This window comes from Centroberyx affinis, unplaced genomic scaffold (assembly GCF_046629955.1).
Source record: "Centroberyx affinis isolate AG114_WGS23_722 - 3 ecotype Tasmania unplaced genomic scaffold, CSIRO-AGI_Caff_v1 ptg002872l_1, whole genome shotgun sequence".
Classification (NCBI taxonomy): Eukaryota; Metazoa; Chordata; class Actinopteri; order Beryciformes; family Berycidae; genus Centroberyx; species Centroberyx affinis.
The window spans coordinates 55,860-74,201 of record NW_027281005.1 but is presented as its reverse complement, the minus strand read 5'-3'; the positions used below and the strand labels follow the sequence as shown (position 1 = coordinate 74,201).

The following is an 18,342-nucleotide window of genomic DNA, read 5'->3' as shown; positions in this document are numbered from 1 at the left end:
TTTACAAAATACTGGGGTTAGAAAACGGAGAAAAGGAGGAAGAGTATGGAACAGCAACAGGAACTAACTTTAATGTGTGGTTAAAAGTATGAAATAAAAGCAATAAAGCATAAAAGAACATGTCAGACACAGTGAAACGTAACAAATATAAAATATATAAAAATAGAAATAATGTTTTAAGACGTAAAGATTTTCCATCGATTTGTTCTGATCTGATGCCTCGGTGCAGCCAGACATGTGTGAACGTTTGTGAATTGGTTCTTGTTTTCCTCTGTGTGTGTGTGTGTGTGTGTGTGTGTGTGTGTGTGTGTGTGTGTGTGTGTGTGTGTCCAGGACGTGTACCTGGAGATCTCCTACATGTACGATGACGATGGCTACCAGTCCTACTGCACCGTGTGCTGCGGAGGCCGGGAGGTTCTGCTCTGCGGCAACGCCAACTGCTGCAGGTCAGGCACACACACACACACACACACACACACACACACACACACACACACTCACACACACACACACACCCTCCATCCATTTACGTAGAGACACTAGAATAAAATCCTAACTGACACACTGCATCACACATAACGGCAGATTTTTTTTTTCTGTCTCTCAGCTGTCAGTCTGCTCACACTAAGTGATTTAGCGCAGTGGTTCTCAACGTGGGGTCCGGGGACCACCATGGGGTCCTTGAGGGAGTTCCAGGGGGTCCCCAGCAAAATGATGAATCGTTAAACTTCAGCATTATTTCATTTACAAGACGTTAGCACAATTAAAGAATGTAGAAGAATGACTGTTTTGATCCTAGTTTCTCTGTTATCTCTCTACCTACAATACAGATAGTCATGGGATTCTGGACAAAATCATATCGAACAATAAAAATGTTCTCAGATTTGGGTCTGAGAGACAATATCTCATCAAATGGAGATCCGTGGCCCTAATGTGGACTAAATTAGGGGTCCTTGATATGAAAAAGGTTGAGAATCACTGCTTTAGCGGGACGGGTATCACACACTTAATGCCACACCTGAGATTATCCTGATGACTCCTCTAATCTCACAGGACCTGCGTGATACAGCATAAAGCAACATGTATTAATATGCGTTATTATGCACTGAAAAAGACAACAAGAGACTGTCAACATGATCTGTACACTTCTCTTTCTTTCTTTCAAACATTTTATTTTCAGTTTATACAGATTACACACTCAGTGTTACCCTCGAAAAGAATGGTACATAACACAAATACTAGAGCTAGACAACAGCTAACCGTACAAACAATCAGACTAACAGACGAAAAAAGACAAGAAAACAACACAAACATAGATCATAAAATAGATCCATATTATAACTACAATAACAATGAAATGTTAATGAACATGTGGACTTTACCCTTTGGGGATCACTTGGATCCCAAAGTTGCAGTAATATGATTTCAGCATAGTCCTCTCCAATAAAATCTATAACAGGGCTCCAAACAGGGAAAAACCCATTCATGTCTCCTTGGAGAACGTGTGTGAGCCTTTCCAATGGGAGCAGTTGTAGAACATTATAAAGCCAAGTTGAAACAGATGGTTTGACATCGTCTAGCCAACGCTGTAAGACTGATAACATGTGCACAGTACCACAGAAGACTAAGGATTCTCTTATATATGTACACTTCTCATTAGAGCTAGAGGTGAGTTGGCTTCATCGGAAAAAAGAAAAAAAAAGGTAAAGAGAAAAGGTTAGGCTAGGAACTTACAGTCAATGTAGGACAGGAGTTCTGAAAGTTTTTAACTTCAAGGACCTTAAATCGGTATTCATTATTATCATTAATATAACTTCCACCCCACCTCACTGTAAACTTGGCTCTCATACTTTACGTTATACTTTTACTATACATTATATTTTCACTGTTTTTTTAAGACAATTAGCTGGAGCACAGCAAGTATGAATTTCGCTGTACTGTGTACTTGTACCTGTACATATGACAAATAGAACTTTTTTTTGTGATCAAATTTTTATTTTGTTTCTTTACGGTGTAACGATAATAATTCATATACACATACCCTCATGTATCACATTCATATGTGTCCATACATCTCCGTAACACATTGTTGCGGACAGTGTAATTCAAGAGAAAGAAGAGAAAGAAAGAAAGAAACCTAACATTTTATCCCACCCTCCCAAGGTTCTGACCAAGGACCCATAGCTCTCTATCTATCTATCTATCTATCTATCTATCTATCTATCTACCTATCTATCTATCTACCTATCTATCTATCTATCTATCTATCTATCTACCTACCTACCTATCTATCTATCTATCTATCTACCTATCGATCTACCTATCTACCTATCTACCTATCTATCTATCTATCTATCTATCTATCTACCTATCTACCTACCTATCTATCTATCTATCTATCTATCTATCTATCTACCTACCTATCTATCTATCTATCTACCTATCTACCTATCGATCTACCTATCTATCTATCTATCTATCTATCCATCTATCCATCTAGCATCTATCTATCTATCTATCTATCTACCATCTGTCTCCGTCCCTCCCTTCACCGCTCTGCTGTCTCTCTCTCTCTCTCTCTCCAGGTGTTTCTGTGTGGACTGTCTGGACATCCTGGTGGGCCCCGGGGCGTCTAACAGCGCCCGTCACCTGGACCCGTGGCGGTGCTACATGTGCCAGCCTCTGCTGCCGTACGGCGTGCTCAAGAGACGACACGACTGGAGCCTCAAGCTGCAGGAGTTCTTCGTCAATGACAACGGACAGGAGTTTGTGAGTCCGCCCTGATAACGTTTTTTTATTTATTTATTTATTTTTTAAGCATTTCAGATAAGACAAAATTTAACTTCAGCGATCTCTATGGGGAAATTTGGAATTTAGACCTGTAATAAGAGAGAGAGATACATATATGGCGAGTATGTACAGTAAACGCAAATGATCGCAAAAGTACAAATGTATGAATGAAAGTATGAAAAACAATAAAATGCAGAATTGTCAGGCTGTATAAAATAAAATAGTAGTAGAACATACTGACGCAAAGAAAAAAGAGGCAAATGATAAAAAAAATGTACAAAAATGAAAATATATCAAGATTGTGAAATATATTCAGTATGAGAGAAGTAGAAGAAATTATTATTATTTTTTTTTTTAAATATAAGGAATATGCAATATATAACACAACACAACGATATGAGAGTATGAAGGAAACAGTATGTGTTTTCCTTTCAGGCCAGCAATCATTTTGTAAGAGTGTCAGTTTTTTAAATGATAATAATAATAATAATAAACTTTATTTATAAAGCGCTTATAAAACAGAGTAGCAGAGTGCTTTACAGAAGAAATGATAAAACAGGTACAATGATTAAAAATAAATACAACAGACATTCAAAAGGCATAGAAGCCAAAAAATAGAGAAGAGTAATAGAAAGCAGAAATAAAAACATCAAACAGTTAATCGCGTCTGTGAAAGTGCTTTAAGTCACCTTTTAGTTTTCAGTTTGGCCTGTGGAACGACTTGGAGCCTGATGACCCGAGGCAGCGGTTTGGCTTGCAGGGAATTCAGATCTATTCTGGATTTCACGGGAAGCCGGTGCAGGCGGATGTGGTGCGGTGGGCGATGTTTGGGTGTTCGCTCCGCCTGGATCCGGCTGAAAGTGCTGCGGCAGCGTTCGGCACCAGCTGCAGACGGCAGAGAGAGCTCCGGCTCAGACAGGAGTCGAGGGAATTACAATAGTCTGAGTGGGCTGAGATAAGAGCGTGAATCACCTCCTCAAGATCTGCAAGTGATAAAAAAAAATGATCTCATTATCTTAAGATATTCTACAAAATTACTGCTACTAAAAAACAACTTAACATGTTGAGCAATATTGAACAATCCCATTACTTTGAACTGATCTCAGTCAAAGAACATTCTGGTCCGCTGTAAACTTTGTGTGGCAGCAAAAGGCTTTCCACAGAGAAAAACACAACGTCCGGTTCATCAAAGCATCTGATCCGCAACGCAGCGATGTGAAACTCAAGAAGCCGTAGTAATGTGACTACTTTTTAAATGAGTAATAAGTCATTTCTGAGTAACTTGCCCAAAAACTACTCATGAGATAGTACGTCAGATCAGAAGGTTGCGTTTTCAGATCACGTCGAGGTCAAACCACTATTATTTTGGGAAATCATGCTAAGAATTCCTCTTAATTTCTAGGCGAGTTTCACAAGATTGTACGTTCTTGATCAAAAGTGCATGGGCAGCGACCAAAGGAGTTTTGGCCAATCTGCAAGGAGTAAATTCTTCTTTGGTAAGCTTTGGTCAGCTGTCCAGTAATGAATATTAATTACTGTAATGGAATATGCTCTCTCTAATCTGCCTTCATCGAAAAATCTGCCAAAAGATAATCTGTCGTTTAGGAATGTGCGCTGTCCATATTTCTTCAGAAATAATAATAATGATAATGATGATAACTTTATTTATATAGCACCTTTAAAAACAGAGTTTACAAAGTGCTTTGACAGACAAAATAAAAGCAGAATACTCAAATTATGAATTTAAAAGGCAATAAAACAATAATAAACAGGGATCATAGGATGAAAACCAAGATAAACAGTAAAATAGAATAAAAGTAAGATAGAATGAAGACAGAGTTAAGATAAAAGACATAAAAAGACAATAGAAAGACGATACAAAGACGATAAAAAGCCGATAAAGAGACAATAAAAAGCCGATAAAAGATAAAAAGACGATAAAAAGACGACATCACATAAAAGCAAGTCTATAAAAATGGGTTTTAAGAAGTGATTTAAAAGAAGTCACTGATTCTGCTAGCCTTCTCTCCTCAGGCAGGCCGTTCCAAAGCCGAGGGGGGAAAACCCTGATGGAAAAAGCACTTTAGTCACCTTTAGTTTTAAGTCTAGACTTTGGAACGGCCGGCCTGAGGCTCTGAGGCTGCGCACCGGCTCATACGGGGTCAACATATCTGTGATGTAGCTTGGAGCCAGACCCAAACGTGCTTCAGTAAAATCTTAAAATCGATTCTAAACCGAACAGGGAGCCAATGGAGAGAAGCCAGGATTGGGGTGATGTGATGTCGTCTGTTAGGACCAATAAGAAGCCGAGCTGCTGCGTTCTGAACTAGTTGGAGGCGAGAGAGTAATAATAATAATAATAATAATAATAATAATAATAAACTTTATTTGTATAGCACCTTTCATACAAGAAATGCAGCTCAAAGTGCTTTACAACAAAGAAATTACATGCATGAAAATAGACATAGAATGAGCATAACATAAGATGGAAAATAAAACCCACTGAGTAATAATAAAAAATAAAGTTAAGAAATAGAGTACATAGAATGCATAAAATCAAGTAAAATACAACATTTTAAAAGAAGCACATAGAGTGACTTTTGGTTGATGCCAGAAAGGAGGGAGTTACAGTCGTCTAGTCGTGAGAAGATTAGGGCGTGGATTACTGTGAAGAATGCAGTTGGAGAGTTTACAGTGTTGTGATTATCCTCCTAAAACAAAAATTGAACTGAACTTTCTGAAAATAATATCTTCTGACTGATCTTCTCCCGGCTAAACGCATTAAAATGTAAAGTGTCTCTGTCTCCTGTCCTCCAGGAGAAGCCAAAGATTTACCCAGCGGTCCCTGCAGAACAGAGACGACCAATCAGAGTCCTCTCCCTGTTTGACGGCATCGCCACCGGTGAGTATCTGTGTGTGTTTCTGTGTGTGTGTGTGTGTGTGTGTGTGTATGTGAGAGAGAGAGAGACAGAGATAGAGACAGATAGAGAGAGAGTCTTTGAACTTGCACGCATAGTAACTAAGTTTTTGATTGGATGATTTGATGTGATTTCATGGTGGAATTACAGTCATTTGATGGTTCATTTATCTGAAACACAACAATTCATCTTACTTACTGTGTGTGTGTGTGTGTGTGTGTGTGTGTGTGTGTCTGATTTTGTTTGTGCATGTGTACCTGTATATATGTGTGTGTGTGTACCCATCTGTATGTGTGTGCATGTATCTGTGTATCTGTTGGTGTGTTTGGTTTCTGATGTGTGTCCATGCATCTGTATCTGTGTTTTTATTTGTGTGTGTGTGTGTGTGTGTTTCCACTCCCAGGCTACCTGGTGTTAAGGGACCTGGGGTTCAAGGTGGACCAATACGTGGCGTCGGAGGTGTGCGAGGACTCCATCTCAGTGGGCGTGGTCAGACATGAAGGAAAGATCCAGTACGTCCACGACGTCCGGAACATCACCAAGAAAAATGTAAGGAGGGAGGGAAGGAGGGAAGGAGGGAGGGAAGGAAGGGATGGAGGGAGGGAGGGAAGGGATGGAGGGAGGGAGGGAAGGAGGGAAGGAAGGGATGGAGGGAGGGAGGGAAGGAGGGAAGGAAGGGATGGAGGGAAGGAAAACATTATTTTGGGGGGAGAGAAATTAGTTTCATTCCAAAGTCAGATATCCCCCATTTGAAAACTGCCACACCAACTGTGACAAAATCATTACTGGACTGAAATAAGTAAAACTCACTATTGAATATTATTAAACCTGCAATAAGTGACTTTAGACATTATTATTATTATATTATATATTATACAGATATTAGAAAGTCTTGCAATGGCGGAATCGATGAAGCGAGTGAGTAAACTTGTTAAACTTGTAAAAGTCTTATTAAAAAGGGGATGGGTGACTTCCTGTATCTTTCAGTACACGTCTTGGGAATCAGTAACTGTGTGCTTTGTCTGGTCTGTCGGTTGGATATTTGGGCTCTGGTGGGTGGGTGGGTGGGGGTGGGGGGGCAGTTCCTGAAGGGAGGAGTCCAGAAGGCTCTGTGCAAAGTCCCTACACAGTGTGGTTCTTCTGTCTTGGGGAGTGGGCAGTGAAAGGGTTTGGAGTGCTTTTTGGACGTGTTCTATCTGTTTCGACAGAGCCGAGCGGTAAACACTGCAGGCTTGGTGTGATTTAACTGTGAATGTGGGAGTGTGTGTGTGTAACACTCCCTTCGCTGTAAGTAAGAAGGTGTTACTACACAGCCTCAGTAGAAAAAAAGATGGTCCGCACTCAAACAGACTGAACACACACTGGTTTCTTCATCCTCCCGTAACACACTGAAGACGGCACTGGACGAAACATTTGTGCATGATGTTTCTTCTGCATTCATAAAGAAAATACAAAAAAATAGCATGATGAGAACGTAAAAGGTTTGGAGAAGCTGCTTGGTTTTTTTTTCTGTTTTTTACACATCTAACAAAGCAAGGCTGAGCGCGGAATTTAGTCGAGGAAAGGCTGTGTGTGTGTGTGTGTGTGTGTGTGTGTGTGTCTTTCTGATATCATAGTGGACCACCACAAACAAATCTACGTGCGGGAGATGCTGTGAGTGATCTGTTCCCATTGAAAGCCGTTCAGGTGTGCAGGTACATAAATCAAGCGCGCCACAAGTACTTCAGCCGGTTGCTAACAGGTTGTGAGTCAGCAGACAGCCAGCAGGGAGGCCTCTTTTTGTTTGTCTCTCTCCTTTCATCTCCATCTCTCCCTGTTTATCTCCCTCCATCAGCCCCGAGTTTACATTTATCAACCGTGTTAAAGACGTTGCAGACGCACGCACACACACACACACACACACACACACACACACACACACCCTCTCCATTAGACAGATAGGCTCTCAGGCGTGGTGCCATTGAGTCTGAAGGACTGTAAGCACAGTGCAAACATTTGCATTCAGGTCACATGATAATGGAGAGTTACACTGAAAACAAAAAAAGTTAAAAATGATTGATAGTACAAAGTGAAAACAAATGATGGGACTTTGTTGAAGGATAGAAGGTAACTGAAGTCCTCAGCTGACAAAACAATTACATTTTCACAGACTGCTTCTCATGTATTTTAGAGATATGGAATGACGAATAGAATGGAATAGAATAGAATAGAAAACTTGAATGTTCTCATCAAGGCAATTTGTTTTGCAGCTTCAAAACAGTTACAGCAGACAACACTTAATTCAACATTCACACACTCATATCACATGGTACAATTGGAATCACCTATTAAAATAAAATGCATACTGTGCAGTAATGATGCAGTTTCAGAGTTTCTGTGCTTTGTTGTCAACAACCTGCACATATCAAGATAAAGTATATGCTATAAAGTACATACAATATAACATGTGCATGTCTGGATAAAGTTGCATGCTGTGAAGTGCACACTCCATAATTTGGCATTATATTTAAGTGCAGAATAGTTCAAAACATCATGAGTTACAATTGTTTAAATGTAGTAATGATCAAAATAAAACCAAGCAACCTAACAGAGAAAAAAAATGCAAGCAAGTTAAAGTACATGCTGTTCGCTTGCATTGCATTTTTGACTAGTTTCAGTTCATGTTTTTTTCCCCTCAAAATAGAAATATTGCATTTTGGAAATGAACTGTGTGGCAATCTGTACACTCGGTTGCACACCATCACACAGAAACGCACTGATGTATAAATATACAGAACATAATCGACACATTCACACCAGAGTGAAAATAGTATTCGCAAATAATTCTTAGTGTTTGTTTTACCCTACTTGCAGCACCAGAGGGGTGGGGTTTGCCACATATCACCATTCAGATAGTGTCAGATAATTTGTGTCTTCTCACAGAAAAGTGGACTTCATTAGCTCCCAATCGGGCTGAGCTTCCTGTCACTCGTTGTATGTGGAAATACGACGTGGCAAACTCCACCCACCTGGGACTCCAGGCAGGTTAAAACAAATGTTCAGAAGTATTTGCAGATACTGTGTGACTTACGGTATGGCACGCTGGAACAAACAAACACACATACACACACGCTTGGACACACACATACGCTTGGTGACATGGACAGACATACAAACACACGTGCGCGCGCACACACACACACACACACACACACACACACACACACACACACACACACACAGTCATTTGAAGTTTTACTTGTGCATCTAGACTGTGTTTTATTGTAATGAGCCATTCCTGTAAGCTTTCAAGTCAATGCATATTACACACACAAAAACCATCTATCCCATTCATAGACTCCCTCTCTCTCTCTCTCTTTCTTTCTCTCTCTCTCCCTCCCTCCCTCTCTCTCTCTCTTTCATCTCTTTACTCTCTGTCTGCCAAACTTAAACACACGACTCTCTCTTTGTCTTTCCCGCTTTCTGTCTTAACACATGCACAGCTCTCTGACACACACACACACACACACACCTCTTATTCTCTCTCTCATATTCGCACACACACACATTCGCACACACACATTCTCTCACACAGACACACAACTCTCATTCTCTCTCTTACACACAGGTCTCTCTCTCTCTCTCTCTCTCTCTCTCTCTCTCACACACACACACACACACACAAAGACACACACACACACACACACACACACTAAGCAGAGGCCGGCAGCTGCAGTGACGTGGTTCGGGCCAGAGGACAAAGAGCAGCTTCAGCCTCAGTAAATCCCCCCGAAAACCCTTTCACTTGTTAGTCACGCCGTGTTTGTGTGTGTGTGTGTGTGTGTGTGTGTGTGTGTGTGTGTGTGTGTGTGTGTGTGAGAGAGAGAGAGAGAGAGAGAGAGAGAGTGTTTAGGGGTTCACACCCCTCCTTTCTTTTAGCTGTTATGTAAGAGATTAAGAGTAGCCCACCTCCACCCCTTTTTCTCTTTCTCCCTTTCTTTCTTTCTTTCTTTCCTTCACTTCTCTCTTTTTATCTCTCTCTCTCTGGTCATTGTCTTGAGTGAAAGGACTCTTATGTATGGGGAGCGGAAGAGGAGGGGTTTGGGTATGTGTGTGTGTGTGTGAGAGAGAGAGAGAGAGAGAGAGAAAGGGTGAAAGAGGCCAAATGAAGAGCAGATGTGAGCAGATGTTGGAGGGAAATTTTAGAGCAGACTGGTGCATCTGTGGTCTGGTGGGTTAAACTAGGAGTTGTGAGTGTGTTGTTGGGTTCAATGAATGAATGAATGAATGGATGAATCGATGGATGGATGAAGGAGCAAATGACTTAATGAACTGGTGAGTGTGCTTCTTAAAGTGGCACTCCGTGACCTCCTTGTTTTTCTAATTTGGTCTCCATCTCTGTTGCTAAGCGCTCATTGCTGTGGTGTTTCTGCACTGCACTTCCCAGAGATCACCTGTCAATCAAACAGTGTGGGCGGAGCTTGGATTTTCTGCTGATGCAGTTTTAGTTTCTCTTGTCTTTGTCTGTTCAGCCATGGTGGCTATCGCTGCTCAGGCCTTGTGTCTCTGAGTCTGGGCATCAAACCTTTATTTGTTACCTTACGTTTGGGCCTCAAACTGAAAAAGGTTTAGCACCCTGATATAGAGGAATCACAACACCTGCCACCTGGTGGAGGCTTTCATCCAAACCACCTCACAGCACCATGAGTGCATACATTTTGATATGGGAATTGAACCCAGAACTCAGCAGAGTTAGTGCCTTGCTCTGACTACCAGCCTGTCTGCAGGTCCTGAAACAGTCTTAAGATGGCTTGAATTTGATTTCCGATATGTTCAAGGTCTTAAACGTGCTTGGATACTGTTAAAATGGACTTTAAATCTTCAGTCATGCAAGCCCAGTCATGCAAGCCCATACTGCGATAGAGCAAAAGTTTTGTATTTCATTTCCATGTTCATTTCAGTGGTGAAATTGGTTAAAATTCATTCTAAGTGCCTTTAAAAAGGTCTTAAAAAGTCTTAGATTTTCCTTGCCTACATGTCATCCTGTCTACCTACTACCTCTAAAAAGTAAAGGGTTTCTTTCCAAAATGCTATTTATATAATTGTGAAAAACAATTACCTGATGTTCTGATCAATATTTGAAAAGAACTCGATGATTATATTCCCTATAAAGTCACTATTCTCTAAGTAAAGGTGTCCAGACAGGTTAAAAGCTTCATGATAATTAGCGATAACATTACACAGCGAGTTTTACTTTCATTCCACCATCATTTTGTCAGAGAAAATGCCATTTTATTCCTGTGTAGTCCTGTCACTCCCTCAGTCTGACAGTAGGCGGTGCTGTTGTCTCCTCAGATTGAAGAGTGGGGGCCGTTTGACCTGGTGATTGGTGGAAGTCCCTGCAACGACCTGTCAATCGTCAACCCGGCCAGGAAGGGCCTCTACGGTGGGTAGACTCCTATGGGATTCATAATATATACACTGTGTCTTTATCTATTTTTTATTTGTCATCATATAAGTGCAGGGTGACGTTAGACCGATGTTTCAGTTTGCCGATATGATGAAACTGCATTAAAACAGTCTGTAAAAACCTACAATGACATTTTATTTTCTTTACACATTTCGTTTATGTTTTTGTAAATTAAATTCTTCATTTAAAGTCCTAATGTATCCCAGGGTTTTCCTGCCATTGAATAGGTGTGGTGGTGGGTCAACCAGCCTTAAAAACCTGCTAACCCTAAACAAAATTTCATTAGTCTGGGTTTCAGTGGAGAGTTTTAGTGTCCCATGATGATCTGAATGCTGTTTCAGAGGCTTTTCCACCCTGATAAGAAGGAAATTCTGTGGGGAAATAGTGAATACTTTTAATTTTTTTGGAATGGAAATGGCTCTACCTGTTGAAGGTCTGAGGACCAAAATGTTGTAACCTTTGAATATAAAGACTGCAAGTGCAGGACTTCTTGTTCGGTAGCTTGGAAATGGTCAAATTTATTATTATTTAGTATTGTCACAAAATATTGGCTATTGGTGACTTTAGTCTAAAAATATCAGTATCGTATCGGCCTCCGAAAACCCCAAAATCAGTCAGGTAGATTTCTAAATTCCATGAAGTTCACAGTTTGATATCTCTCATTTTGTAGATTTTGCTTTCTTTCACTTCTTATCATTGAAGCAGGATGGTGATACTTTCCTAGACCCTAATCATGTTTTGTCACCTCCTCCCCCATCCTCCCTCTCTCTCTCTCTCTCTCTCTCTCTCTCTCTAGAAGGAACAGGTCGGTTGTTCTTTGAGTTTTACCGCCTGCTGAGCGAGGCCAAGCCTAAAGAAGGAGAGGACCGGCCGTTCTTCTGGATGTTCGAGAACGTGGTCGCCATGGGCGTCAACGACAAGAGAGACATCTCACGGTTCCTGGAGGTTAGTTACAGCTGCGAGAATGAAAAAGGAAGAAGTTAGGAATTAAATACATGATCATTGTTTTGGCCTATATTTGTGTGTATTTACATCAATGTGCGTCTTTGTCTGTGTGTGTGTATTGCAGTGTAACCCGGTGATGATCGATGCTATCGAGGTGTCTGCTGCCCACCGGGCTCGGTACTTCTGGGGGAACCTGCCAGGCATGAACAGGTAGGAGTCACCTCAACCACCTGTCCGCTCACAATCAGTGACTTCTTTTAAATCACTTCTTAAAACCCATTTTTATAGACTTCCTTTTATGTGATGTCGTCTTTTTATCGTCTTTTTATCTTTTATCGTCTTTTTATTGTCTCTTTATCGGCTTTTTATCAGCTTTTTATCGGCTTTCTATTGTCCTTTTACGTCTTTTATCTTAACTCTATCTTGATTTTATCTTACTTTTATTCTATTATTTTATTTATTTTGGTTTTCATCCCACGATTATACCACTATTTACTTGAATGTCCTCATATTAATTTAATCCCTGTTTATTCTTGTTTTATTGCCTTTTAAATTCATAATTTGAGTATTCTGCTTTTATTTTGTCTGTCAAAGCACTTTGCAAACTCTGTTTTTAAAGGTGCTATATAAATAGAGTTATTATTATTACAAGAGAAGAACAATAGTATTTTCTGTTATGTTCCAATAGAGCAGTGATTCTCAACCTTTGTCATATCAAGGACCCCTAATTTAGTCCACATTAGAGCCACAGACCCCCATTTGATGGACCCAAATCAGAGAATATTTTTATTGTCAGATATGATTTTGTCCAGAACTCCAAGACTGTCTGCATTGTAGGTAGAGCGATAACAGAGAAACTATTATCAAAATAGTCATTCTTCTACATTCTCTAATTCTTCTTGTAAATGAAATCATGGTGAAGTTTAATAATTCATCAATTTGCTGGGGACCCCCTGGAACCCCCTCAAGGACCCCCTGGTGGTCCCCGGACTACCAGGGGGCAACGTCAAGCTTACGGCTTTACAGAGATGCTTTACGTCAACTTCACAGAAACATACTGGCTGTTATCAAGAGCTGGTACCGGCTCTTGTCCTCCTCCTTCCTCTTCAAACAAATGGAGCGATGCCAAGGAGGGAGGGGGATGATTGATTCATTAATTGATGATTTATACTAAAAGTGATATTTACTGTTCTGCTCTCTGTTGCAGGCCTCTGTGTGCCTCTGGGATGGACAAGCTGGAGCTGCAGGACTGCTTGGAGCATGGGAGAGTTGCTAAGGTCTGATATCTAGCTTTATAGAAGGAGACTGTGGTTGTACTGTACATTGATGATGAAAAGGAGCATGAGCACTCAAATCAGGTTTAAATATAATGTCAATATTTTAAAGATTATGAGCAGCATTTTTTTTAAAGTTAGTCTCATTTATCATTAGCCAAGATTCAGAATATCCGAAATGTTTCTTTTTGTTTTGGTGAAATTTACATTAGACTCCTGTAAGCTCAAGTCAATGATAAATAAAACTATTTTTTGTGGTTGCAGTTGTTTGACAGTATATTTCTTTCTCTCTGTCTGTGTGTGTGTGTGTGTGTGTGTGTGTGTGTGTGTGTGTATCCTGTATAGTTTGGGAAGGTGCGTACCATCACTACTCGCTCCAACTCCATCAAACAGGGGAAGGACCAGCACTTCCCAGTCATGATGAACGGGAAGGAGGACATTCTGTGGTGCACTGAGCTGGAGAGGTGAGGAAGACACACACACACACACACACACACACACACACACACACACACATATAAATATAGAGAGAGAACACACACAAACACATGCAACTGGTGCAGCTTTAAAGTGATTCTGATTGGTGGTTGTAATGATGATGTGTGTTTGTTCCCCTGCAGGATCTTTGGCTTCCCTGTCCACTACACAGATGTGTCCAACATGGGTCGCGGTGCTAGACAGAAGCTCCTGGGCCGGTCCTGGAGCGTCCCGGTTATCAGACATCTGTTTGCACCGCTCAAAGACTACTACGCCTGCGAATAGACACCACCCAACACCAGCAAACAGACACCACCTGCTAGACTGCTTGTGAATACACACCAACGTTATTGTGATATTGGGTCCAAGTGACACGAGCCACCAGCCACATTTTGGTTAACTTTGGCTGTAGCTGGAAAGTTTCTCCACTCTACCAGCCACTTTGGCAGGTAGCCAACCAGTCTTAATTATAATTCTAAAAATCAGTGTGGCTGGAGAAATAGTGAAAGTGGCCGTTAGCTTTACTTGATGCCCTTTGATGATGGCATTGTGGCCTTCAACACACACACACAATCTATACTAACACAAGCACACATTCACACAGATACAAATACATGGCTGAGCACCTTGGATGTTGTTTACCACCAACCAGGAGGCCAGAAAGAGTGGGAGGGTCAAGGGTCAGGTGTTGCAAACTGATGATGTCATCCATAATGTAGGCCAGTAAGGTGGTTCGCCTGTCCCTCATAGTACGCTGACACTGGGCATTGTGTGCGCTCCCATTGGATTAGTTCTCGGTATCTCCAGTGTAGCTCCAGTTTTATATCAGAACATGTTGCTCTACACCAACAATATTGATTAAAAGAGATTCTTTGTCATTGGCAGCCATGTTGGTGCCACGGTCCTGCTGTGTGGCGTTGCTAAGTGACTTATGTCGCGTTCACGTCATATTGGATTTACCGTAAAGACGACCTGCCGACTGGGAAAAAAACTTCCCCATCAGCCTCCTGGTGGTAAATACAAGTAGGACAGGTGGATTTGAAGGCTTCAGTATCTCCCACTTGGTGTCATGAGAACACTGTTACAAATTGACAGTCCTATAAAGAAGGGACAGCAACATGGCGACCACAGTTCCACTGGGCCAAACTCTCTTTATCAGTGGTTCTGTATTGAACATCCTAGCTAGGAGAATCTCATTCAGGAAGTGTAGAACGTACTAGAAGTCCCCTAACCCTCCATTTAGCTGAACAGTTAGATGTGTGAGGAGTAGGCTGCTGTGAAAAGGGGAATACAGGTTGTCAATCTAAAGAACATCTTTTTTAAAGCCTCTGGAACCAAAGTAATATCTTTATTTAGATGATTTCATATTCATAGAATTTTGTTGTTTGTTGTAAACACAAATTATTTTCCTACTTTTTTTTTTGCGTTAAGATGATAGCTTCATGAAAAAAAGAGAAAAAAAACTTTTATTAAAGATTTTATAAAGATGTTTTTTGTATAGATACAGAGTGAAACTTTTAGTTATATTGTCATAATGTCAAAGCGACATTTCCCAGATAACTACGTACAAATACTTGAAACAAGTCAATGCAAGTCATGCAACTTATCAAACTGAGATACAGCGACTGTATTTATGTCTTTTCTCAACCATTCCAGACAGCTGAGATGTAAAGAGTGATAGCATTTATCCTACTGTAGATGTGTTTTAGATAGTATCTTAAAAAGAAAAATATATGTTTTAGTTTCTGTAGAAGACGGACACCAGTGTCTCCCCATGTTTCAGTGTCACAGGGTCTAAATGCTGTTTCAAGGCTGTTGCTGTTTCCAGAGAGAGAGAAAATGATGGGAAACACTGGTGGACACACAACGTGTTTTTGTGACCGACCATTGACTACTTTTTGTTTGAAGGACTTTTTGGGAAGTTGGCTTATTGGTCACCTCACCCAATATCTGAGGAGAGGATTGGCACCAAAATCATCTCCGTGTCTCCAGTAGATAGCTCTGTCCAGTGCGCATGCTAACGCTTTAGCATACACCATGTTAAGTAGTTATAGGCGACTAGCATTATCCTAAAAGTGAAAAAATGAGAACTTGTAGTAGCTCTAAGGCTGGGTGGTTAGTTAATTTTAATGACGTGTCTAAACCTGCCAGGCTTGTTTAGGGGATTGGTAAAATACACATAAAAGACTGCAAAATCTCTCTTCCTGCAAGACTTTGAATGTAACTTGTTTACACGGGCAGTTAGCGAAGTTAGCCAGACAGCTAAAGTTTTTTGCGCTCCTGATTCGTAACAGACTTCACTAATGATGAAGATTGAGATTTTGTTTTCAGAAGTTATAAATCTGCATGTCATAGCATAAAAACCAATACCAAATTTTGATTAGTGAAAGGTTTATCTTCATACTTTGGATAATGCTAGTCACTGAATGCTAAAGCGTTAGCATGCGCACCGGACTTTCCTAGCTAGGAATGTCTGTTGCGCTAGAAAAGTCCGGTGCGCATGCTAACGCTTTAGCATAGTAGACATATCTACTGGAGACACATTTGTGATTTTGGTGCCAATCCTCTCATGTGATGTTGGGTTCGGTGACCGATCGGCCAAACTCCCAAACAGTCGGTGTAGTCCTCTAAGATATCTTTGTTTAAATAACTGGAAGATTTTCATACTGTTGGCTGTCACCAAAACAAACCAAGTGGGCATTACCTCAGACAACGGGGCACCTGTACACCGCTCCTCCTTAAGGATCTCTGTTCTGTGAATATACTGTAGCCTGCTCCCACATGCCCTGTATATATAGCCTGTATTTTATCACTGGAACTTTTTTTATACAATGTTTTGCGTACTGTATCGATAGAAACGTTTACAAGTGTTTTTTAACTCTCTCGTTTGACCAAGAACTACATTATGTTTTTAATGCAAAATGCACAAGCCTTTGTAATGCAGCAAGAACTTCTCTTTTAATATTCTTAAATGACCAGTTCATTGAGAAACTTACAAGTCCAGGGCAAACGTTTTTTTGGTGCTTAAAAGGCCTCTAAAAGAGCCACTAGGAACCTTTTTTTACTAAGTTTTAAGTTTGATTCTGAAATCCTTCAAGAAACCAAAAAACCACGATCGTTTACACGCTTTATTAATACTACTGTACTTGTCAGATGAATGTTATGCTTGAAAACAGTACGCAAATATTTTTTAGACAGTTTTGCTTGACTTTATGTAACTGCTCTTCTAAGACGTTTTATACTGAGATCGAATGCGTATATATTAGCACAATATAAAGCTTGCTTGAGATTTGTAATTTTATAGCGTGATTTTAGAGCATTTTAATCAATAGTTTTTTTTAATACTTTGTGTGTTATTTGTAGATTTGAAACTTATTAGTGTGCATTTGTAGGCTTTTGTGTGATTCATGTTATCTGAGAAACATTTTCTACTTTTTTCTACTATAATCCTTTTGTTTTGTGCCTCTGTTTTTTTTTTTTTTTATCAGAATCACATATGATTTTTGTTTGTTCTGCTTTCTTTGCCTTTTTTATGAATCTAAGGTGCAAAGTCATTCCAAAAGAACAGAATCTGTGCTATTTTTATACTTATTTTGAACTGTTAGTGGAAAACCATTGAAATGTTTTTATGTTTGTGTACTTCCTATAGCATATATATAATTTTTACTCAATAAAACACAGCTTGGCTGGTAAAAACCTCTGTCATGTGTCCTGTGTGTTAAATAATACCCACAAGAATCTGGTTCCATTAAGTTTTTGTTCTGGATGTGATGTGATTTTCCATAGGTATTTATTAATTTGTTAATTCTATGTACTGCATGTTTGTATCTATGCTGTATTTATCTATTCATTTTTATACATCCATCCTTCTGTCAGGGAAAAAATAATCTGGAAAATGTGAATCCCGAGAGAAAATGTCTGAAAACCACCGAGGGATGAAGCTGGAGTTTTTGGTTTCATCTTAACATCAAAAAATAAGTCATGGTGCAGCTCCAAAAGGCTCTTTGTCATGTGGCTGAAGAAATCATGTTTTTATTTTCAAAGGCTGTTACTTTTTCTCTATAAACTAAATACATGAATTATCTCCAAACTACATTTCCATTGTATTTCAGGTGTGTAGCCAACACTCTTATTTAGAGTGACATGGAGTGATCACTGTCTTGCTCAAGGATGATGAACTTTAACAAACCTTTGGAGGATGTTTGGTAGAGACAGCTGATGCATGTACTGTCATGGGACTCCAGTAAAATAACACCGCAGGGTCTGGGAACACGAGGTTTCTATGTTAGCTGTCTTCAAAGGTTGGTGTGGGTACCTAAAAGGGTTTCTGGTAAAATTAAGAGTTTAATTTTACAATTATTTGATTTACCAGTTTGCACAATGAGCAAATGTGCCTCTATATACCTATTTAGAGGTTGTCTACATGCCATTAACGTCAGACTGTACATCAAAAAATGATGAGGTCATTTTTAAGTGATACCCAACTTGG

General features: G+C 40.0%; 1 protein-coding gene across 1 annotated transcript in view; it reads left to right on the top strand.

Moving 5' to 3' along the window:
- The window catches only part of dnmt3bb.1 (DNA (cytosine-5-)-methyltransferase 3 beta, duplicate b.1), a 39,410-nt gene extending 21,857 nt beyond the window's left edge, over positions 1–17,553 (top strand). The window contains exons 12-21 of the mRNA XM_071536448.1: positions 334–446; positions 2,586–2,769; positions 5,608–5,692; positions 6,112–6,257; positions 11,043–11,133; positions 11,954–12,102; positions 12,227–12,312; positions 13,310–13,379; positions 13,722–13,840; positions 13,997–17,553. Coding sequence (XP_071392549.1) covers positions 334–446; positions 2,586–2,769; positions 5,608–5,692; positions 6,112–6,257; positions 11,043–11,133; positions 11,954–12,102; positions 12,227–12,312; positions 13,310–13,379; positions 13,722–13,840; positions 13,997–14,138 — 1,185 coding nt within the window. The 3' untranslated portion in view covers positions 14,139–17,553. The remainder of the gene's footprint in view (positions 1–333; positions 447–2,585; positions 2,770–5,607; positions 5,693–6,111; positions 6,258–11,042; positions 11,134–11,953; positions 12,103–12,226; positions 12,313–13,309; positions 13,380–13,721; positions 13,841–13,996) is intronic.
- The last annotated feature ends 789 nt before the right edge of the window (positions 17,554–18,342 follow it).